General features: G+C 37.7%; 1 protein-coding gene across 1 annotated transcript in view; it reads right to left on the bottom strand.

Moving 5' to 3' along the window:
• The window catches only part of ATR (ATR serine/threonine kinase), a 71,189-nt gene that overhangs the window by 14,172 nt on the left and 37,474 nt on the right, over positions 1-19,543 (bottom strand). The window contains exons 29-43 of the mRNA XM_063442501.1: positions 18,410-18,574; positions 17,816-17,907; positions 16,599-16,690; positions 14,819-14,996; positions 14,215-14,391; positions 13,772-13,931; positions 13,463-13,636; positions 13,045-13,187; positions 11,908-12,005; positions 10,957-11,189; positions 7,896-8,030; positions 7,030-7,236; positions 5,308-5,451; positions 3,876-4,026; positions 2,649-2,805 (exon numbers count right to left, since the gene is read on the bottom strand). Of these exons, the coding sequence (XP_063298571.1) occupies positions 2,649-2,805; positions 3,876-4,026; positions 5,308-5,451; positions 7,030-7,236; positions 7,896-8,030; positions 10,957-11,189; positions 11,908-12,005; positions 13,045-13,187; positions 13,463-13,636; positions 13,772-13,931; positions 14,215-14,391; positions 14,819-14,996; positions 16,599-16,690; positions 17,816-17,907; positions 18,410-18,574 (2,306 nt within the window). The remainder of the gene's footprint in view (positions 1-2,648; positions 2,806-3,875; positions 4,027-5,307; positions 5,452-7,029; positions 7,237-7,895; positions 8,031-10,956; positions 11,190-11,907; positions 12,006-13,044; positions 13,188-13,462; positions 13,637-13,771; positions 13,932-14,214; positions 14,392-14,818; positions 14,997-16,598; positions 16,691-17,815; positions 17,908-18,409; positions 18,575-19,543) is intronic.

Raw genomic sequence — 19,543 nt, 5'->3', positions numbered from 1 at the left:
GGAAAGCCAGTGCGCTGCACCGCCACAATCAGCATCTCCTGATTGAGATGAATTGAACATGTGCATCTCTATGGGGACCGTTCATGACCTTGTCTAAGAAGTTCCTCTAGTGGCAGCCACTAGAGGTGGACTTAACACTGCCTTTTCAGAGAAAAGATTAGCTATAATCAACACCTTACTAGAATGTTCAAAATCTTCACATGTAGCCTAAAGCCACCAAGCTGAAAACATATTTGACTAGGACTTTTTTCTTTTCTTCAGTTTGGCTATTTTGGCCTACATATTAAAATACATTCAGAATTACTTTGGAATTGCTAACATGTCACACTTTAGTTGATAACCCTGTCCATCAATGTGATGTAAGATTGTGGGGAGAATAAAAAAAAACAAGATTATTGATTTTTTTTTATTCCACAGCCTGTCTCCAAAGCAGAGTTGTCAAGTCCCAGAGTATAACTGTATAGTTACAAAGGAGGTCCAGGTACTCAGAACGTCTTATAAAGTGCTGACTTTAATAAGAACATCAACATAAAGTGACAATGTTTCTGTGAGCTGTGGCCCTTGCACTTTCAAAGACTTTCTGAGTGCCTGAACCTTCTATATAACTATAAAGGAAAAATATGTTGCTCACGTGTCAAAGTATGCCCTGGGATGCACAAACAGAATACAGGTACAACTAAGGATTGATCAGGAGTACAGAAATTTACATATTTATTAACAAGCATTAAAATAATTGTCATAAGTGTAAAGACCTCTTTACACTTACCCTCTGGAATTATATGTACAAGAGGGTAAGATATCCCCTCATGTATCTAAGCACTCTACTATTTTGTTTATTGGCGTTTTAACTTATAAATCACTTTGTGAGTTCTTTACACTTATAACAATTAATTTTATGTTTTATTTTGGTGAAGTTTGTGAGTTTATACTTCACATGTGTTGTTGAGTTGCTTTTTTATTAATATAGTTTGCACTGAAGCGCTTTATTGTTTTCATTAATAACAAGCATGTTTAGTTTATACTAAAAATTGTTTATCTGTTCTTTAGCATGGTATTCACTACAAATTACTGCAATGTAATTTTATAGCAAAGAAGACATCTCATCTTTACTAAAATCTAAAGTATAATAGAAGCGTACATAGTTGCCTGTTGCAAATTAAATCCATTATCTGAGTTGATATATGAAAAACTGGATACAACTGTGCATGATTAATACTCCCCATGAGCTGTAATGTTATATCCACTTTCTGCTTAATATGCAACTATTCTGTTCAACCTTGGAAAGCAATGATAGGGTGAGAGCGATAAGGTAACCCTTCCCCAGAGTTTAAGTGCAATTTAATAATTAACAGGGCAATCGACAGGGCAAGCTGCGAGTGCCGTGGGAACTTTAGGTTTTGTTAAACTGCTCCTAAACTCTAACACTCAAAGTACTATAAACACTACAATTGGCTGTTTAAGTTATAGCACTTATGTGTCCACCTTTATTACATAGTTACATAGCTGAAAAGAGACTTGCGTCCATCAAGTTCAGCCTTCCTCACATTTGTTTTTTGCTGTTGATCCAAAAGAAGGCAAAAAAACCCAGTTTGAAGCACAATTTTGCAACAAGCTAGGAAAAAAATTCATTCTTGACCCTAGAATGGCAGTCAGATTTATCCTTGGATCAAGCAGTTATTATCCTACATTGAAAGAATTTATCCTTGAATATTCTGTTTTTGCAAGTATGCATCTAGTAGCTGTTTGAACATCTGTATGGACTCTGATAAAACCACTTCTTCAGACAGAGAATTCCACATCCTGATTGTTCTTACAGTAAAAAAACCTTTCCTTTGCCTTAGACGAAATCTTCTTTCTTCTTCGTGTCCTATGTAAAGTCCGGTTTGTGAATAGATTTCCATACAATGGTTTGTATTGGCCCCGAATATATTTGTATAATGTTATCATATCCCCTCTCAGGCGACGTTTTTCTGAACTTAATAGGTTTAAATTTGTTAACCTTTATTCATAGCTGATATGTTCCATTTCTTTTGTTAATTTTGTAGCCCGCCTCTGCACTTTTTCTAGTGCCATAATATCCTTCTTTAGAACAGATGCCCAAAATTGCACAGCATATTCAATATGTGGTCTTACCAGTGATTTATAAAGAGGCAAAATGATATTCTCGTCCCGAGAATGAATGCCCTTTTTCATGCATGACAATACCTTACTGGCCTTGGCCACTGCTGATTGACATTGCACATTGTTGCATAGTTTGTTGTCTATAACAATTCCCAAGTCCTTTTCGTGTGTTGTTATCCCTAATTCGCTTCCATTAAGGGTATACGTTGCTTGTGTATTCTTTACGCCGAAGTGCATAACTTTGCATTTTTCAACATTAAATTCCATCTGCCATTTGAGTGCCCAGTCCTCCAGTCTATCTAAATCCCTCTGCAGCAAAGTCATATCTTGCTCACATTGTATTATTTTACAGACTTTTGTGTCATCTGAAACATGACTTACAATGCTGTCTTCAAGATCATTTATAAACATGTTAAATAGAAGGGGTCCCAGAACAGACCCCTGAGGGACACCACTTGCCACCTTGAAAATGTACCATTAATGACAACTCTTTGTACTCTGTATCACCTAGTATCCTACATATTTACCAGGAAGTCGGATCAGGAAACGTTCTTAAAAACCATTCCTGGAACACAGGAGGGTGACGAGGCAGAAGAGTCTCTTTAAACATTTTTATCTTCTCCTGTAAAGGTGCTCCCTTGGGAAGCATGCATTGACGGAGATCCTTTCCTCCCATGTATATAGCTGTAAAAAAAAGAAATGCTCTAGAATTCAGCTCTAATACATTTCTTTCTGACATTTTAGAACAAGTAAACTATCTTAATAGCAACATGTTATCTTTAGTTTTATGCTAGTGTCAAATACACACACAATTACATCAATGTTACGAAAAGCATAATGCATGAGGAGAAATGTGTAAACAAATAAATGTCTTAAATATGATCACAGGATGAAATGGCACATAACAGATGTATATTAATATCTATAATTCAGGGTAGCAATTACCAACTCATAGGCAATAATGTATGACACAGTGGTAGACAATTTGTATTATCCAGTCATCTTAAGCGTCCAAAATAGCAGAACAGAAAATGTAAAGTAGGTGAAATATGCATTTGCATCAATTAAATGTGTAAATATTTTTTTAAGTAAGTTTATATAAAATTATAAAATACCTACTGCTTCCTCACCAGTGTGTGATTACTTAAAAGAATATACTTTGCATACTCTGCACAGCAGATTAAATATTTAAAGGACCACTCTAGGCACCCAGACCACTTCAGCTTAATGAAGTGGTCTGGGTGCCAGGTCCAGCTAGGTTTAACCCTTTTTTATATAAACATAGCAGTTTCAGAGAAACTGCTATGTTTATAAATGGGTTAATCCAGCCCTCAAATCCTCTAGTGGCTGTCTCATTGACAGCCGCTAGAGGCGCTTGCGTGATTCTCACTGTGAAAATCACAGTGAGAGCACGCAAGCATCCATTGGAAAGCATTGATAATGCTTTCCTATGAGACCGGCTGAATGCGCGCGCAGCTCTTGCCGCGCGTGCGCATTCAGCCGAATGGGAGGAGAGGAGAGGAGGAGGAGAGCTCCCCGCCCGGCGCTGGAGAAAGGTAAGTTTTAACCCCTTTCCTCTCCCCAGAGCCCGGTGGGAGGGGGTCCCTGAGGGTGGGGGCACCCTCAGGGCACTATAGTGCCAGGAAAACGAGTATGTTTTCCTGGCACTATAGTGGTCCTTTAACATGCATATGGCAATACCTTCAAACCACAGGGATTCTGAAAACAATTTAAAGTTGACTGATTATAATTACCCCTTTCCTTGTACAATTTGATCAGTATATTTCTTAGACCTGCTGTGTTATTGACCCATTCTATTATACCGCACTCATCATTCAATGGAATAACAGCATATGTTCTGATATGAAGCTCCCTCCTCCGGGATTCGGCATCCTTTCGTAAACACTGAGCAAGAGAAACAAAATATTAATATTTAAAAAAATATATATTCTGCCTAACACATAGGTTTTCAGTATCTGGGAAAATGTAGTGTTCAATTTTATTTTAAACTAAGTCACCGATATATATAGTTAATCAATCTTATTTTCTTCTTTAAAAAAATCAAAGGTAACTCAGCACTGCGTTCTTCATTGTCCATGCATTATTATTCATTGATTGTTTCATTGTATTTTGGAATGTGTATGTGGGAACCTTGTGGTCTGCAGTTAAGCTGATCTGCCCCAATGTCCTCCTTTGTGTTCACAGAGAATCATTGTGGGCACAGGAAGCATAATATAACATATCAAGAACAGATACAGAGTTATTTACTAAAGTGAAATTGCAAAGTGAATTTCAAATTTAAGGCGAGAGGTGAAAGTGTAGCTGACTTGTTACAGTTGAGTTATTTTGACCTTAATATGAAATTTACTTTTAATTCACCTTGAGTCCTCACTATAGTGAATAACCCTGTCGCTCAAATAACATTTTAGTGAATATAACCCATAATACTGCTGACTACGAGGCTCAGGCTTGGGAGTTGTCTGATTGGAGCCCAGGGGAGAGCACATCTGATGGCTTATTGGTTTATTTTTGGGACGGTTGGAAGACAGAGTAAGTCTATGATTTGCTCAGTAAGAGAGAGTCTAAAAGGATATTCTTTTTTAGAAAATATAAAGGGAGGCTGTGATTGACAGTCAGGAGAAGTGTGGCTACGGCTGCAGAAATAAAGTAATTGAACTTTTAAACAGCAGGAAATTGAGCAGTGAGACTGCAGGGACTTGATCTTTACATAAAAATCACTTCATTAAGCTAATGTGGATTTTGTGCTTAGAATCACACAATAAAAAATGGACCTTATAGTCACCACAACCACTACCGATTAATGTATTGGTTCTGGTGTCTACAGTATGTCCTTGCAGGCTCAGCAATATATATGCTGAGAGATGCTGAAAGCTCCCTATAAAGATGAATTGATTCAATGCAACTCTATGAGGAGATGGTGATTGGCGCAATGCAGCATTTTGACAAGCATGTGCAATAGCCTCATAATGCTTTTCTATGGGTGTACAGACACATGATGTATTTCCTATATATGCACAAACCTTACATTCTATGGGCCCCTTTTGCTGATAGAGACTGATATCAGTAGGAAACAAAGTTTTGCCTTACAGCAACAAATTAATGTGACAGTAGTACCCATTAAAACCTAGTATGATTTATCTTGAAATGAGTTATCCTGCCACTTACCTTGTTAATTAAAGAATTAAACTCCATAAGTCTGCAATCTTTCCTGAGATCATCCTTTGGTTTGCACATCATAATGTAGGATTTTCCATCAGATCCTTTCAATGAAATCTTCTTGGGTTTCTGGAGAGAGGGTAATATCTCTACCTGTGTTCAAAGAAAAACAAAACATTTAATAAGTACAGTAAAATATAAAGCACAACTACCCTAGTACATACAATAGCTTACATTTTTGATTGCAGTAAGTTATTTAGCTGAATATTGTTTAAGTTACAAAGGATTGTGTAATTTCTATTAAACACAGGCGTTGAATACAGGTTTGTTACGTTTTTCTGTGGTATTTCTTATTATTTTAAGATCTTCAGTATAAACATTATAATGAGCAGAATGAGATTAGAGACCAACAACAAACTAATGGGAAACAGCAAGCCAGGAATCTCTCATGGTTTTTCCTTAAATATATACAGAGTATGCATCATCTCCTTGCAAATACCCTAGCTTTTAACTTACCGATGTATCCTTCAAAAAGATAATGGAATCACACTTTTTGCCCAACAAACAGTAACACCATTGAATGAACACACAAAAAGAGGTGTTTTAAAATAACAATTACCCTTTTCTATTTATGACGTAGATATAAAAGAGTCTGAAGATCCAAATCTAGCCCGAGGATGAATCTAAAGACTCCAAATACTCCTCAGAGTAGAATAAATGTTGCTGAGGGAAGAGTAAGGGAATGCAAGATACGGACCTCTCTATATAGACTGTGCTGCTAATTAGTCTTTCACGAAAGAGGGCCCGTAGATGCAGGAAGACCTGTATAGAGATATTTTATCAGAGAGTCTGTGACTGAAAGACTAAAGAGGTTTCACTTCCTCTACTGTGTAAGTGGCACGTAGAGAACACAAACACCGTGTAGCCATAGCATATATAAACAGACCAATAATGTTGCAGAGATGCTCTATGCCTTTTTATTTTCTGAAAATCAAATGCTCCTTCTGAATATGTAAAATAGAGGAAATCAATAGTAGCATTTCAATAAGGAATTCTCTGCATTGTGGCTTTATACAGATACATACGCCCAATGGGATACATATCCCCCAGCAGTACAGCTGTCCTATGTTTGTTCCTTCTTCTAGAGACCCCAGAGAAAAGATCACAATAAGCAGAGCATGAGCGTATCACTAAACATACTCGCTATGCAAAAAATGAATGTTATGCTTTTCTGTCAGATACAAATGCATTAGCAAAACTCTGTGAATGGGCACACTGCCAGACAGACCCCATCACTACAACTGAATTGCAAAACACTACTTATTCCCTCTCCTGCTTCCATCCTTTCCAACATGGTGAGATATGCATTGTTAGATAGCATGCACTAAGAATAGAACATAGTAAATACATTTTAAAAAACTAAATGCCATAAAATATTTTTTTAAAGCCTGCAATGGAGGTAACATTCTATACTAAAATAAAACCATTGCAGATAAATTGTCTATTGGTCCTAGGGGGCTTAAAAAAGCAATGGAGGATGAGCAAAATAAACCCCTCCCAGGCTGGAAGAAAGAGTGCTTTGTTTTCTAGAAACAGCCTTTAGGAATAACAAATAAAGAGTATGCTTGGGAGGAGAAAACAAAATATGAAAAATACATAAATGAATACCTCATGGACTTTAATTATCTAGGACGTTCATAAATATTCTCACATATAAACAAAGAGTCTTACAGTATCATCGAAACCAGCAATGTATGCCCAATGCCCAGGAAACGGGTCATGGTCAGCGTGGTCACGTTTTACTGCAGTAGATGGTAATGTTGGGATCATTACCGACTGTAACGGAATAAGAATCTCACTGAATGTTGACTCTTCAACCAGCTTCTTCAGCATTTTAAAGTGAACACTCATGCTTAGAGTGCCGGTGTTTCCATCCACCTGAAAACACAGAAAAACAACATTTAGGGGCTTTTCTTTTCTTGCTTCCTATTTAAGAGAGTCGGAGGAAAAAATAAACTATTATTTATACTATTATTCTTTTATGAAGACATACAAGTTCTAAGCTTATGCAATTACAAAACAAATTATTTTTTGAAGTATAAACGTTCCCCTAAATTGTACTGTGCCAACCGTAGCTCGGTGCGTAATTCTAAAGCTTGATCAATTATTGTGTGTAGAGCTTGAATAGGAAAATGCAGTGATTGGGAGGTAGTGTACCATAAAGTATACTAGGAGAATATGCCGTTATAGTGTTTGTAGTGTGACTCTTTCCTGCACCAGTAAAAAAAAACAAGTTGGACATAGGTAAAGTGATTAAATGTGAGTCCTAGGCATGAGAGCAGTGAGCCTCCTAAAGTAAGAATATTGAGCAACATTACTAAATGGCTTAACCTAGTACTGAGCCATTATTGAAAACCGCATTTCAGTCAATTAACATAAAATTCGTTTTAGGAGACAATTACACAATTGTGAAGAAGTACATAGTAGCATAGTTGAATGATACAATAGCAATGTATATGATGGATGATCTTGGATTACTTTTCATTTATTTGTATATGCAAATAGAATCCCTTTGTAATTTTAATGGAAGTACTTACTGGCTTGTTACAGAGTTCCAGGAGTTTATCAGTAAGGCGTGTAGCATCCCCAATGAATTTCCCTAGTGACTGCTTCATGTGAATCGCTTTATCGAGTATCTGTTTGCATCTCTCCACACGCATCGGGTAGGATGACTGCAAAATACATTCTGGCATTAACTAAGTAATTCATTTTCTTAATCATGCGACCAGTTTCAATCACAGTATAGGAGTGCTTATACTGCACATATAATCAGCATACATAATGCTACTAGCAAATTAAAGTGTGAGTGGTAAAGGGCATTTAAAGGAATACTGTAAGCATCACAACAACTTTAGCTTAATGCTGTGGTCTTTGGTGAATAGAGCATGCCCCTGCAGTTTCACTGCTCAATACTTTGCCAGTTAGGAGTTAATTTAGATCCTAAGCAATTTATAAGCGAAGGCTTAGCCACATCTTCCCTGCTTATGACTTATACACTTCCTGTAACGAAAGATCTATTTTTAAAGTTTCCTTTATTGCACAGTGTGTTTAATAAATAATTTCTCATTATTATTATTATTGATAAAGCGTCAACAAATTATGCAGCTCTGTACAATGGATCTCCTGCTCTTTTAAATGCCTATTAGAGCCACATGTTATAGAAACACAAGTTATGTAACTTCTAAATGGCAGAGAATTGAGCAGTGAGGCTGCAGGGGAATGAACTATACACTAAAACTGCTTTGTTAACCCCTTAACGATGTTAGGACATGTCATTATTATTATTATTGGTATTTATATAGTGCCAACAAATTCCGTAGCGCTTTACAATATTATCAGAGGGGGAGATTTAACAATAAATGAGACAATTACAAAAACGTACAGGAACAATAGGTTGAAGAGGACCCTGCTCAAACGAGCTTACAGTCTAGAGGAGTGGGGTATAAAACACAATAGGAGGAGATAGCAATCAAACAAGGTGGAAGTGAAGCAGAGCTGGAGGAGAGAGCAAGGGACGTGTATGTGAGGTCGTAAGCTTTCCTAAAGAGATGGGTTTGAAGGCACTTTTTAAATGATTGAAGACTAGGGGAGAGTCTGATGGTGGTAGGCAGGCTTTTTCAAAGGAAAGGAGCCGCCCGCGATAAGTAAAGGATCAATTAGGAGGAGGAAAGACAAGAAGAGAGATTGAGAAAGCGGGAGGACATCCAATCAGAGATGAAAGAAAGGCAAGCGGTGACACGTTGCAGGATGGCAGGAGAGAGGTCCGGGAGGAGAGATATATCTGGGTGTCATCAGCGTACAGGTGGTAGTGGAATCCAAATAAGGTAATAAGTTTGCCAAGAGAAGCACTATAAAGAGAAAATAAAAGGGGACCAATAACAGAGCCTTGGGGGCTCCAACCGAGACAGGACAAAGGGAGGATCATTAGAAAAGGAAATGCTGAATTAGCATTAGGAGAGATAAAAGGAAAACCATGATAAGACAGTGTCACAGAGACCGAGTGATTGAAGAGTTTGGAGAAGAACATGATCAACAGTGTCAAAGGCAGCAGTGAGGTCAAGAAGAATTAGTATGGAGTAGTGAGTGACCTTTGGATTTAGCTGCGATTATGTAGTTAGTAACTTCAATAAGAGCAGTCTCAGTAAAGTGGAGGGGGCGGAAACCAGACTGAAAAGGGTCAAAGAGAGTTGGAATTGAGGAAACAAGCCAGACGGGTAAAGACAAGTCTTTCCAGAAGACTTCCATCCTAACTGTAATGGGCTTTGATGCCTTCAAGGCACAATGACATGCTGCAAGCAGCTCTTTAAATAGGAATTTAAATGCCTGCATTAAGATTGGGGAGTAACACAACCCACTAACCCCAGGTATCAATGGATAAATGGGGCTCTTGTTAGTCAACTGGGACCATTTTTAATGGATCCAGACTGATCGATGAGCTCTGTGCAGTGCTGGAAGTCATTTATAAGGTGATTGTGCTCAGCCACAGTTTTTATGAACTGAAGGCAGCTTTGGGTATGAATCGATGCTGGCATGGTTTTCTATCCTGTCCCTAGCCAATTGTAATCGGTGATGGGCTTTGCCAGCTGTCCAGTGTAATCAGTGTAATCAGCTGGAAACAAGGCTCCATTCAGAATACACTGTAATTCTGAAAACGGCCAGGAGATGGTGGCAAAATATCACCATATACTGTGTTAAATAGTAAAATCAATTTCTTATATAAGAATTGATATTAGCAGGATTAGGGTTGGGGATGCGATTTTGGGATAAAGGTAGGGCTACAGTTAGTGTTAGGGCACAGTTACCTGCAGGATTAGCGTATGGTAAGTGTTAATGCTGGGTTTTGGATTATATTGTGTTAGTGTTAAAGATAGTGTAGGGCTGAGATTAAGGGTGAATTAAGGGTAGGCATACGGTAAGTGTAAGCATTGGGTAAGAGGTATGGTTGGTATAGCATTAGTATGGGGACTGGTACAGGATTAGTGTTAACTATCAAAAATGTATTTAGATCCTAAACATATTAGGCATTTAACAATCAGGACTGATATGTAAATCTATTTTGAGTTATTTTTAATTATTAGCACAGATGTGTAAACATTATTATAAAGAAATGTGCACCAAAAAAAAAATATATTTTTTTTTTTACAATTTTTAACAGTTCATTCACACGGAATGTTGTGTTAGGTGTTAAATAAAAGCCCTTTCTGTCCTTAAAATTGTTGAGAACATCAACAATTCATAACAAGCTAAAGTGTTTTAGGGGTCTGGAGTGTCATTCTAATATGAGATCATTAAAAATCCAGCACAGGGAATTTTTCAAGAGATATCACAATGTTGCAGCGGGCTGCTCTGAGTTATTCCCTTAACCCCTTAAGGACACATGACGTGTGTGACACGTCATGATTCCCTTTTATTCCAGAAGTTTGGTCCTTAAGGGGTTAACAAGCAAAATTTATATTTACACCCTCTTTTTTAGATATATTTACATTAAAATAACAATTTGAACTACTTTCTGAAAAGATATAGCATTTTATAGTATAAGTGAGTTAAAATTCCCAACATAAAATGTATTTTAAAAAGCAATTCTATGTTACTTGTTACCTTGGACACAGCTGTCATCATCCACATTGCCTGCTGGGGGTAAGCTACAAATACTTTGGCCACCATTTCCATTAACACAGCAAATACTTCATGTTGGGAGTGACAGATCCTGGAGATCAGCTGCGAGAAGGCAGTTAGAAATTGATAAGGAGCCAAGGAGTTGGTGTGCTCGGTAATAACCTTGTTTATTTTGATTAAATCATTTTTCATTTGTGTTCTGTCTGCTCTGCCAGCTGGAAGAGATAATAAGAGAGACACGGATGTAAAGATACATCTGATGCATCACAAGGGTTTCAGGTGAAAATACTGTCATTTGACATCTGTTAACACTAGCTATATGTAAAGTTGTTGTGTACAGATAAGATCAGGTAGCTACGTATATACTATGCTAAGGACTGCAATGTCTTATGCCAGTAATAGCCAACATTTGCACTGTCTGGCAAAGCACACTACTTTTTGTGAAGAACTACATGTCCCATGTTTCTCAGCCAGCTTTAAATGAACACTTTTACTTGCTATAACAATTTCACCTAATTGAAGTTAATGCACACTTAGCCTCCAATGTTTAATTACTGTAATACTTGGAATCACGACTTTTCCCTCATGCATCTCTATGAGCAGCATTGGACTTGGCAGTCATCCTGGAGGCCCACATCCAGGATGACGTCAAGTGGGGAGGACAAGGCGGCAACGCTGACGGAGCTCGGCACTGGAGAAAAGGAAAGTTAAATATTTTGTTTGTTATTTTTCACAGTGCACACTGCAAGCCTAAAACTAACTAGGGACATGAAGATTACAACGTTCGGAATAAATATTTGTATTCCTAATGCTATAGTGGCCCTTAAAGGCTGGCTGGGCAAGAGGGGAAATGCGTCAGACAAGCCTCTGCAGTGCTAAAATTAGCCATTGCTAGGATAATGCTTTTCATTGGTGTTCATTTACTAGCCATACCTTTCTCCCATTCATACACTTTAGCTCCGAAGTCCAGCCATAGTGATAGCATCCTGGGCATTGACTGATAGATATATTGATTTCCATACTGCAGGGACCTGGAGGAAAAAAACAAAAACCACATCAACACCATTTAAAACAGACCTGTCACCTTTTGGAAATTAGCATTTTATGCATTCACTTTTATTTAACTTTCCCCTGAACAAGTTGGTGTACACAATATAAAGTAGCAAAATTATAAGGCAAATCTGACCAATTTGGGGGATTGTCCTGGATATGGCATTGTGGTAAATAATTGGATGCTTCTTGAATAAATGTGTATAAATCTTTATTGCTTGTATTTGTGGTATCGTGCACTATAAGTATCTCCTTCCACAGCATGTACTTAATTGGCTTTACTTACAGCTCTACCATTGCCTGCGATAAGTGCTTCCATGTTGACTAGCATTTCCTATTAGCATTGTTTGTGAATCTCAGCTCATATTCATTATTGTATTTACATTTAGGTGTAGGCTTCACTTAAATGGATAGCAGCTCCTAAAGCTATTCATGTATAATCTACCATAATACTAAACTATTCATGCAATTACTTTAGGAATGGTTAAGGTAATACTCCCGATCTATTCCACCTCCTGCCCACACATATGGTCCTGCTTGGTAATGCTACTCTAAAGAAGATAATTCTCCCCCATGACACTAACATGCCAGGCTCCAGTGACACTGTCACTCCTATTCCTCTCTTGGTACTGTGAGATGTGTTGCCTAGAGCATGTACTGCATTACATGTACTGTATTACTGTATCTGCCATAACAGAGAGCAAGGAAAAAGCCTGTACAAAGATTTTCCATCACTCAATCCCATCATAGAGGGCTATGAGGACTGTATGCAAATATTTGTTTACAGATGGGGGAGGGAAAAAACTTTTTTATGCTTTTTCTATAAATGTGCGAGCCTTCCAGTTCTGCCATCTCAATATATTTACAGAACTTTATTGTTTGTCAATGAAACTCGTGAACAATGACATTTACACTTTAAATATGAATACAATTAGAAAAACAGGTGAAAAAATGTTTTTTCCATCCAACCAAGATATGTATTTAGTACACAGATTTCCCCTAAAAAAAAAATACAATCACCTGCCAAAGTGGAATACGATATATCGTATAAGATCTCCCTGCTTCTCCATCTTGTTGTCAGTCACCATAGGCATCAGCTTGTCATAGTACTTTGCAAGATAGAAATGCCCATCTTCCCACTCAGGAAGCAAAGTGGTTACATCCTATAATATTCAATGATACAAAACCAAGAGTTAAGTATTATTACTATTAATAATTAAAAAAAACACCAACATTTCTGCAGAACTGTAAAATGAGTGTATATATAGATTAGGATAAAAAGCAGAATATAATTAGAAAAACCCATACAAGAGACCCTGTATATGCTATACCTTTAATAGAAAACATGTATTTTACATTGTCAATCCAAGCTGGTTATTTTTAGCCACTGTGGGCTATCACCAGCAATCCGGGATGCTATCCCATTTAAGAAACTCACTTTATATTTTTTCATCACCGCATTGCTCTCGAAGTTGGCGGTTTCCTCCATGAAACGTCCCAGGAGCAGCATGGCTCTGCCATGGATTAGCTGTTGCTCTGGGGAAGCACTGTTATCAAGCAAGAATAACTCTGCTCCCTTTTGCAGAACAATGAGAGCCTGGTGCATATCACCCTGCGTATCAAGGGAAGAGGTGTTTTAAAATGCTCAAACCAAGTTGTTAGTCAAATTCAGTTTTGCTACTTGCACATGATACAAATTCTTGTTTAGCCAATGTAATATGCAAATATATGCTGAGATTTTGCTTACCTTAGACCACAGCCACTTAGCACGTTCAACATTGAGCTCAGGCAGCCGGGTTTCCCCTGCATTGAGCAAAGCATTGTATGCAGCTTGGTGATGTCCTGCCTTGCGAGCAACCCTGGCACTTTGGAGCCAGCATTCGCCAACCATGTCAGCCTGATTAGGCCTGCGCAATAGATGCAACAAAAAATGTTATAGAGTATGCAAGTAGATTAACTAATTCAGCTATTACAAACATTAAATGATGTCATCATTCCTCTTTCCCTCCCTTCCATAAATAGAGTAAGATGTAGGTTTAATAAATTCAACAGTGGTGTGAATAATGAACTGCAAACTGACAATCTAAATTGGTCTCAGGTATATATGTCTGGCTAACAGAAGTCAACCCAATATTGCTTAACAAGTTTCTAAAGGCATTCTTCTAGCAACAAAATTCAAACAGCGCTGACCTTTTGTTGACAGCTAGCAATGCTCTGCGCAGAGCTAAGATAGGCTCTCTAGCTCTGTGGGAATTCTGGGTCATTTCCAGACGTGCTGGCCAGTTGAGAGAGTCCTTGATCGAGTCACCATCAGGCATCTGTAGCAGCATTTTCACACTGTGCTCAAGTTCACACAACATGTGCAACCTTCACATTCCAGAAAGAGAGTACACAATTTATTCCAGTTCCATTATATAACGTTTATATGGCTCGAGACTAACTCTCCATGCAAATCTATGGTTTCAAGCAATATGTCCGACACATATACTGAAAAGAATGACAAGTCTTCTGGTGCAATATTAGCGGCCATGATCTTAAAGGGACACTATAGTCACCAGAACAACTACAGCTTAATATAATTGCTCTGGTGAGTATAATCATTACCTGCAGGCATTTTAATGCAAACACTGCCTTTTTTAGAGAAAATTCTACATTTCCCATGGTTCTCATCCAGCACTTTACTAGGGACATACTGGTTTACCACCTGGGTACTTTTTAGCACTATTTCAAAGTTTACCAAAGATCAATGAGTGTACCTGCAAACGTTTAAAAAAAAAAAGAGTCTGGGCTGTACCTGACAATGTATTCATATCCACGTTGATAAGATCCCCTTTCAAAGCTAGCAGCTGATAAAGGTACTATTTGCTCAGCTCGTACCACTTTGAGTGAGTCGTAGAAAGATTCTGCCTCACGTTTCTTGGCAGAGAGCAACAGCTGCCCAAGTCTGATGCTCCACGCGGTAGATTTGCGATCTGTCAATAAAAAATCCTTTTAACAGAGCTGCACATGATGTTCAATAAGGACTGCAACATAAATAATACCAAAATGTAAAAAATTAAATGCTACCTAATAAAGTCTATTTTTCTATATGGATACCATAGAATGTCCTATCTGTATATGTGAATCATGCATAATATATATATATATATATCTATCTATATATATATATATATATATATATATATATATACACCTCCAAGCAAGAGGTGTATGACCCAAACGTCATCTATTACAAAGGTATAAAACAAATGCACTGATTGGTAATGACATTTCATTAGACAATGTTTCATCCACTGTTTCCTCACTACTAGTTCGGATTATGAACAGGTTTACAGAAGATCAATAAAAGCTATCTATGCATAGTGCAATCTGACTGTTTAAAATAATATATAGTACTATATAACATGCAGTGTATAAATTGTGCAAAATAATAATAGTTTTTTATAACTTGAACAAGAAACCGTACAATTATACACTACAAAAGGAGGAATATATTGTATAATATTGTTTAATTAAGCCCTAGGTAACCGAAGAAAAGGCTACTGTAGATTATAAATAATGTTGATTTAATTTAACTGTAGGACTAATATAAATTAAACATGTCTAAATGGCATTTTTTGTTTTTAATTTGTTCAAGAAATTTCTAATCACTAGAAAAATATATTCTGCATTGTTTATTTTTTATTTATTTTTCTACACTATTTCTTGATCAATTTTCTGCTTTCATTTATCACTTATAAAAAAATATCATATTTTATATATGATGTAAATATTAGTAGTTTTGATCACACGGAGAACTGTTAGCAATACAGTCAATACGGTTTATATTATGCCTATCAGTCTGTTGACATAGCGGCTGTAGCAACCTAATGGTTTACCACATGGACTACTGTTAATTAGCATTACCTCATTTAATTAAAGGACCACAATAGGCACCCAGACCACTTCAGCTCAATGAAGTGGTCTGGGTGCCAGGTCCCTCTAGTTTTACCCCTGCAGCTGTAAACATAGCAGTTAAACTGCTATGTTTCACTGAGGGTTAATCCAGCCTCCAGTGGCTGTCTCCCTGACAGCCACTAGAGGCGCTTCTGTGATTCTCACTGTAAAAAATCACAGTGAGAAGAAACTGACGTCCATAAGAAAGCATTGAGTAATGCTTTCCTATGGGCGGTTTGAATGCGTCCGTGGCTCTTGCTGCGCATGTGCATTCGCAGCTGACGTCGGCAGGAGGAGGAGAGGTCACCAGCGCTGAGGGAGCCCGGCGCTGGAGAAAGGTAAGTGGCTGAAGGGGTTTTAACTCCTTCAGCCCAGTGTGAGGGGGGCCATGATGGTAGGGGGGACCTAATAACCCTATAGTGCCAGGAAAACTAGTTTGTTTTCCTGGCACTATAGTGGTCCTTTAATAACTTTACAAAGCTCAATTGAATGTAATGTTCCCTCTTGTGATGCAATTTATTATACAGCTCTGAAAGTCTGTTGGAGCCTTTACAACTCATAGTAATAAATAAGCATTTGACGCTGGATGGGTGGATAACCTTGTAATATACAATAAAAATCTTCAAGCAAAACAGTACCTGAAGACAAATAATCTTCAACTAAACCCCATTGTGACAGCTTCCAAGCAGCTTCTATCCTGTAAGTATTTAATTCTGCTGTCCATTCAGGCCTAGAAAACAAGTAGTAAAGTATTACAAACACACATTGACAACATTCACAGGCATCACTGCAATCAGAAGTAAACATAAAATAAGTGGGCACACAATCTACAATGTGATAAAACTAATATTTAAGTTTTAATGAGCAAGTTGTTTGGATTTTACAATATTTTATGAGCATGTCAGTGCATTTCTTTATCACTGCAATTCGCATGATACCCAAGGATTTTTAGGTATGCAGGCGAAGATGATTTTGCCCCCCTCCCCCCCAAAAAAGCATCTTCACCTGTTTGCTTCTTAACCTGTCTTTTGTTTCTTATCCCCTTTTTTAAATGTCTTACCCCCATTTAGTGTATCTTATCCCCCTTTTTTCCCCATTGTGTGTCTTACACCTCCTTTTTGTATCTCTTACAACCCCCCTTTGTGTCTCTTTCACGCCCATCCCATTTGTATTTCCATCCCCTCTATGTCCCTTAGTGTTCCCCTCCTGTTAGTGCTCTCTCAGCGACCACTTCCTGTCAGTCCGGCCGGGTACAGGAATCAGATGCTCCTGTACCGGGGTTGGCTTGGCCACGCTACACTGAATGACTGGCAGGAAGGAGCGATGTGCGCTTTCCTCCTGCCGGTCACTCTAATCTAGCGCCCCCAGGCTGGTGCACCCTAAGGCGGCCACCTGTGCCGCCTTGAGGAGGTGCCGGTCCTGGGGCTATTGCATGCACAGCCTCCCAACACCATGTTCAGGTGCATTCTAGAACTTGTGGAATCCCGCTGTTACACTTGGAGGCAGGGAGGCTGCACATGCTGACACTCCTGTCCTCCATATCGGATGTCTTTGCTACTATGTCAATAGTTATATGAAGGTCAAAACATATAAAGTGAAATACCTTTTAATCTATACATTTTCTAGCAAATTAGCAATCGGTAAAAATGTGTTCTCCATAAAATGATTCCAGGTTATGAATGACATTATTTTAAGATTAAATTTGCTACTGTTGCCACTGGTAGTAATGTATGACGATGTGAAAAACCAAACAAAATAGTAACTGCTAGCGGACAACATTTGTGTCCCTAAAAATAAAAAAAATAAAAAAGAGAAAAATTTCACAAAAGGTTTTCATTGTAAAAAGCATATGTACCTGCTGTTTAGCACTCCATTAACTTGCGTGATGACAGTGGACAATTGGCCAAGTCCCAGCATGGATTTCACTACCCCATGATAGTGTATAATCTAGGGATATGAGAAGATTGTCATGAAATGATTTCACTCAGTCACAAAATGTAACTTCTGACTATAAATGTACCATTCAGTAATTATTCTTGAAACATTGCTTCGTAACCATTCTTTACCACTGTTTTAATTTTGGAGACATGTGAAGCGTCCTACATTCAATACTGATTTTTGAATCCTGTAGAGCTGAATTACAATTACAGACATCAGACACAGTGCTCTCTACATGAATGAAAATAATGTAGCAACGTCAGTACAAGTTTCAAAAGAGAGACAGGAGAGTGTAGTGGGAATCTGGCATGCTTATCTATAGATTGACAAAAGTGTTGGGTTTTAAATCTGAATTCTTGGAATGATCATCCTTGTTATTCATTTAGCAGTAAACTAAAAAAATGCAAGTTTAAATGAAATCATTTTTCCAACACAACTACTTTGCTGTAATTTAGCAATTTGTTTGCCAACTCCCGGTTTGAATAAGAATAAGTCACTCAGTTGCCATTACCTCCTCTGGCTTCAGCTGAATCGCTCTGTCATAGCAGGCAGTGGCATCTCTCAGCAAGCCAATGCTTTCGTGTTCTAAGATCTGCTCTTTTAAGGATGCCTCTTTCTTGCGAATGGCACTAACGCCAGCTACGCCATCAGGTTCATGCATAGCAGCATACAATTTCTAGAAGTGGCATAAAACATAACAAAACATTCACAAAGCCCAAAAAAACTGTTAATTTTGCGGCAATTAAAAGCATATCACAACATCACAACAAAACAGTGTACACATCCTTAATTTTTCTGGTCAAATTTTAAAACGGTTAACAAATCTTTTTCAGTTTAGCAACCAGACAAATTAAGGCCTGTAGATTGCAGTGTACACTGTACAACACAGAGTTCTATACAAAATACATAAAAATGTTGGGAGCTGGGAGTAACATTTTAGTTACTGTAGTTTACTTGTTCCTAAATTACTGTTAGGAAAGCGTAACTGTATTGCATAGAAAATTACATGTGTACTATGTAATAACTGTTTTATAATTTTCACAATAACAGTTTTATAACTTCTTCTTTGTTGTGATACATCTACTGTTTCATATTTTAGTACAAATTTCAGATTTTGAATGCTTGAACGGATAGGAGACACAGGGGGCTCGCTTTTTCTTTTTCTCTTTGTTTACTTGTATACTATTTCTTTCTCTCTACGCTGTCTTCTCTCGTAGGCCTTATTTCTATGATAAGAGATGGGAAGGATTGAACTTTACAAACAGCACAGGATAACTTATAGTAATACAGGAAAACACAGGCAAAAGTTACTAATGGGGAATGCTCTGCATCTCATGATACCATAATATTTTTAATTATGTGTCTCTAGAAAAAACGTCAGCAGCTATGTAAAATCTGACAATATATCTGGATCTATACAAGATGTATATTTGTGTCTTATCTGCATATATGTATTTATTGAGGCCTGCGTGCCTACAACTCTCTCTTCTTCATATCTGCATTAATTCAATAAAAAGAGATTTCAAAAAAATAATTCAGGTTTTGTACCAGGCAATGGCCTCCACACTTCAGAAAAAGGATACAGCCTAATTATATGAGAAATAGTAAGACACCATTAGGGTAAATGCGAAATGCTATTGACGTA

This window comes from Pelobates fuscus, chromosome 2 (genome assembly GCF_036172605.1).
Source record: "Pelobates fuscus isolate aPelFus1 chromosome 2, aPelFus1.pri, whole genome shotgun sequence".
Taxonomy (NCBI): domain Eukaryota; kingdom Metazoa; phylum Chordata; class Amphibia; order Anura; family Pelobatidae; genus Pelobates; species Pelobates fuscus.
This window is presented reverse-complemented; position numbering and strand designations above follow the sequence as displayed.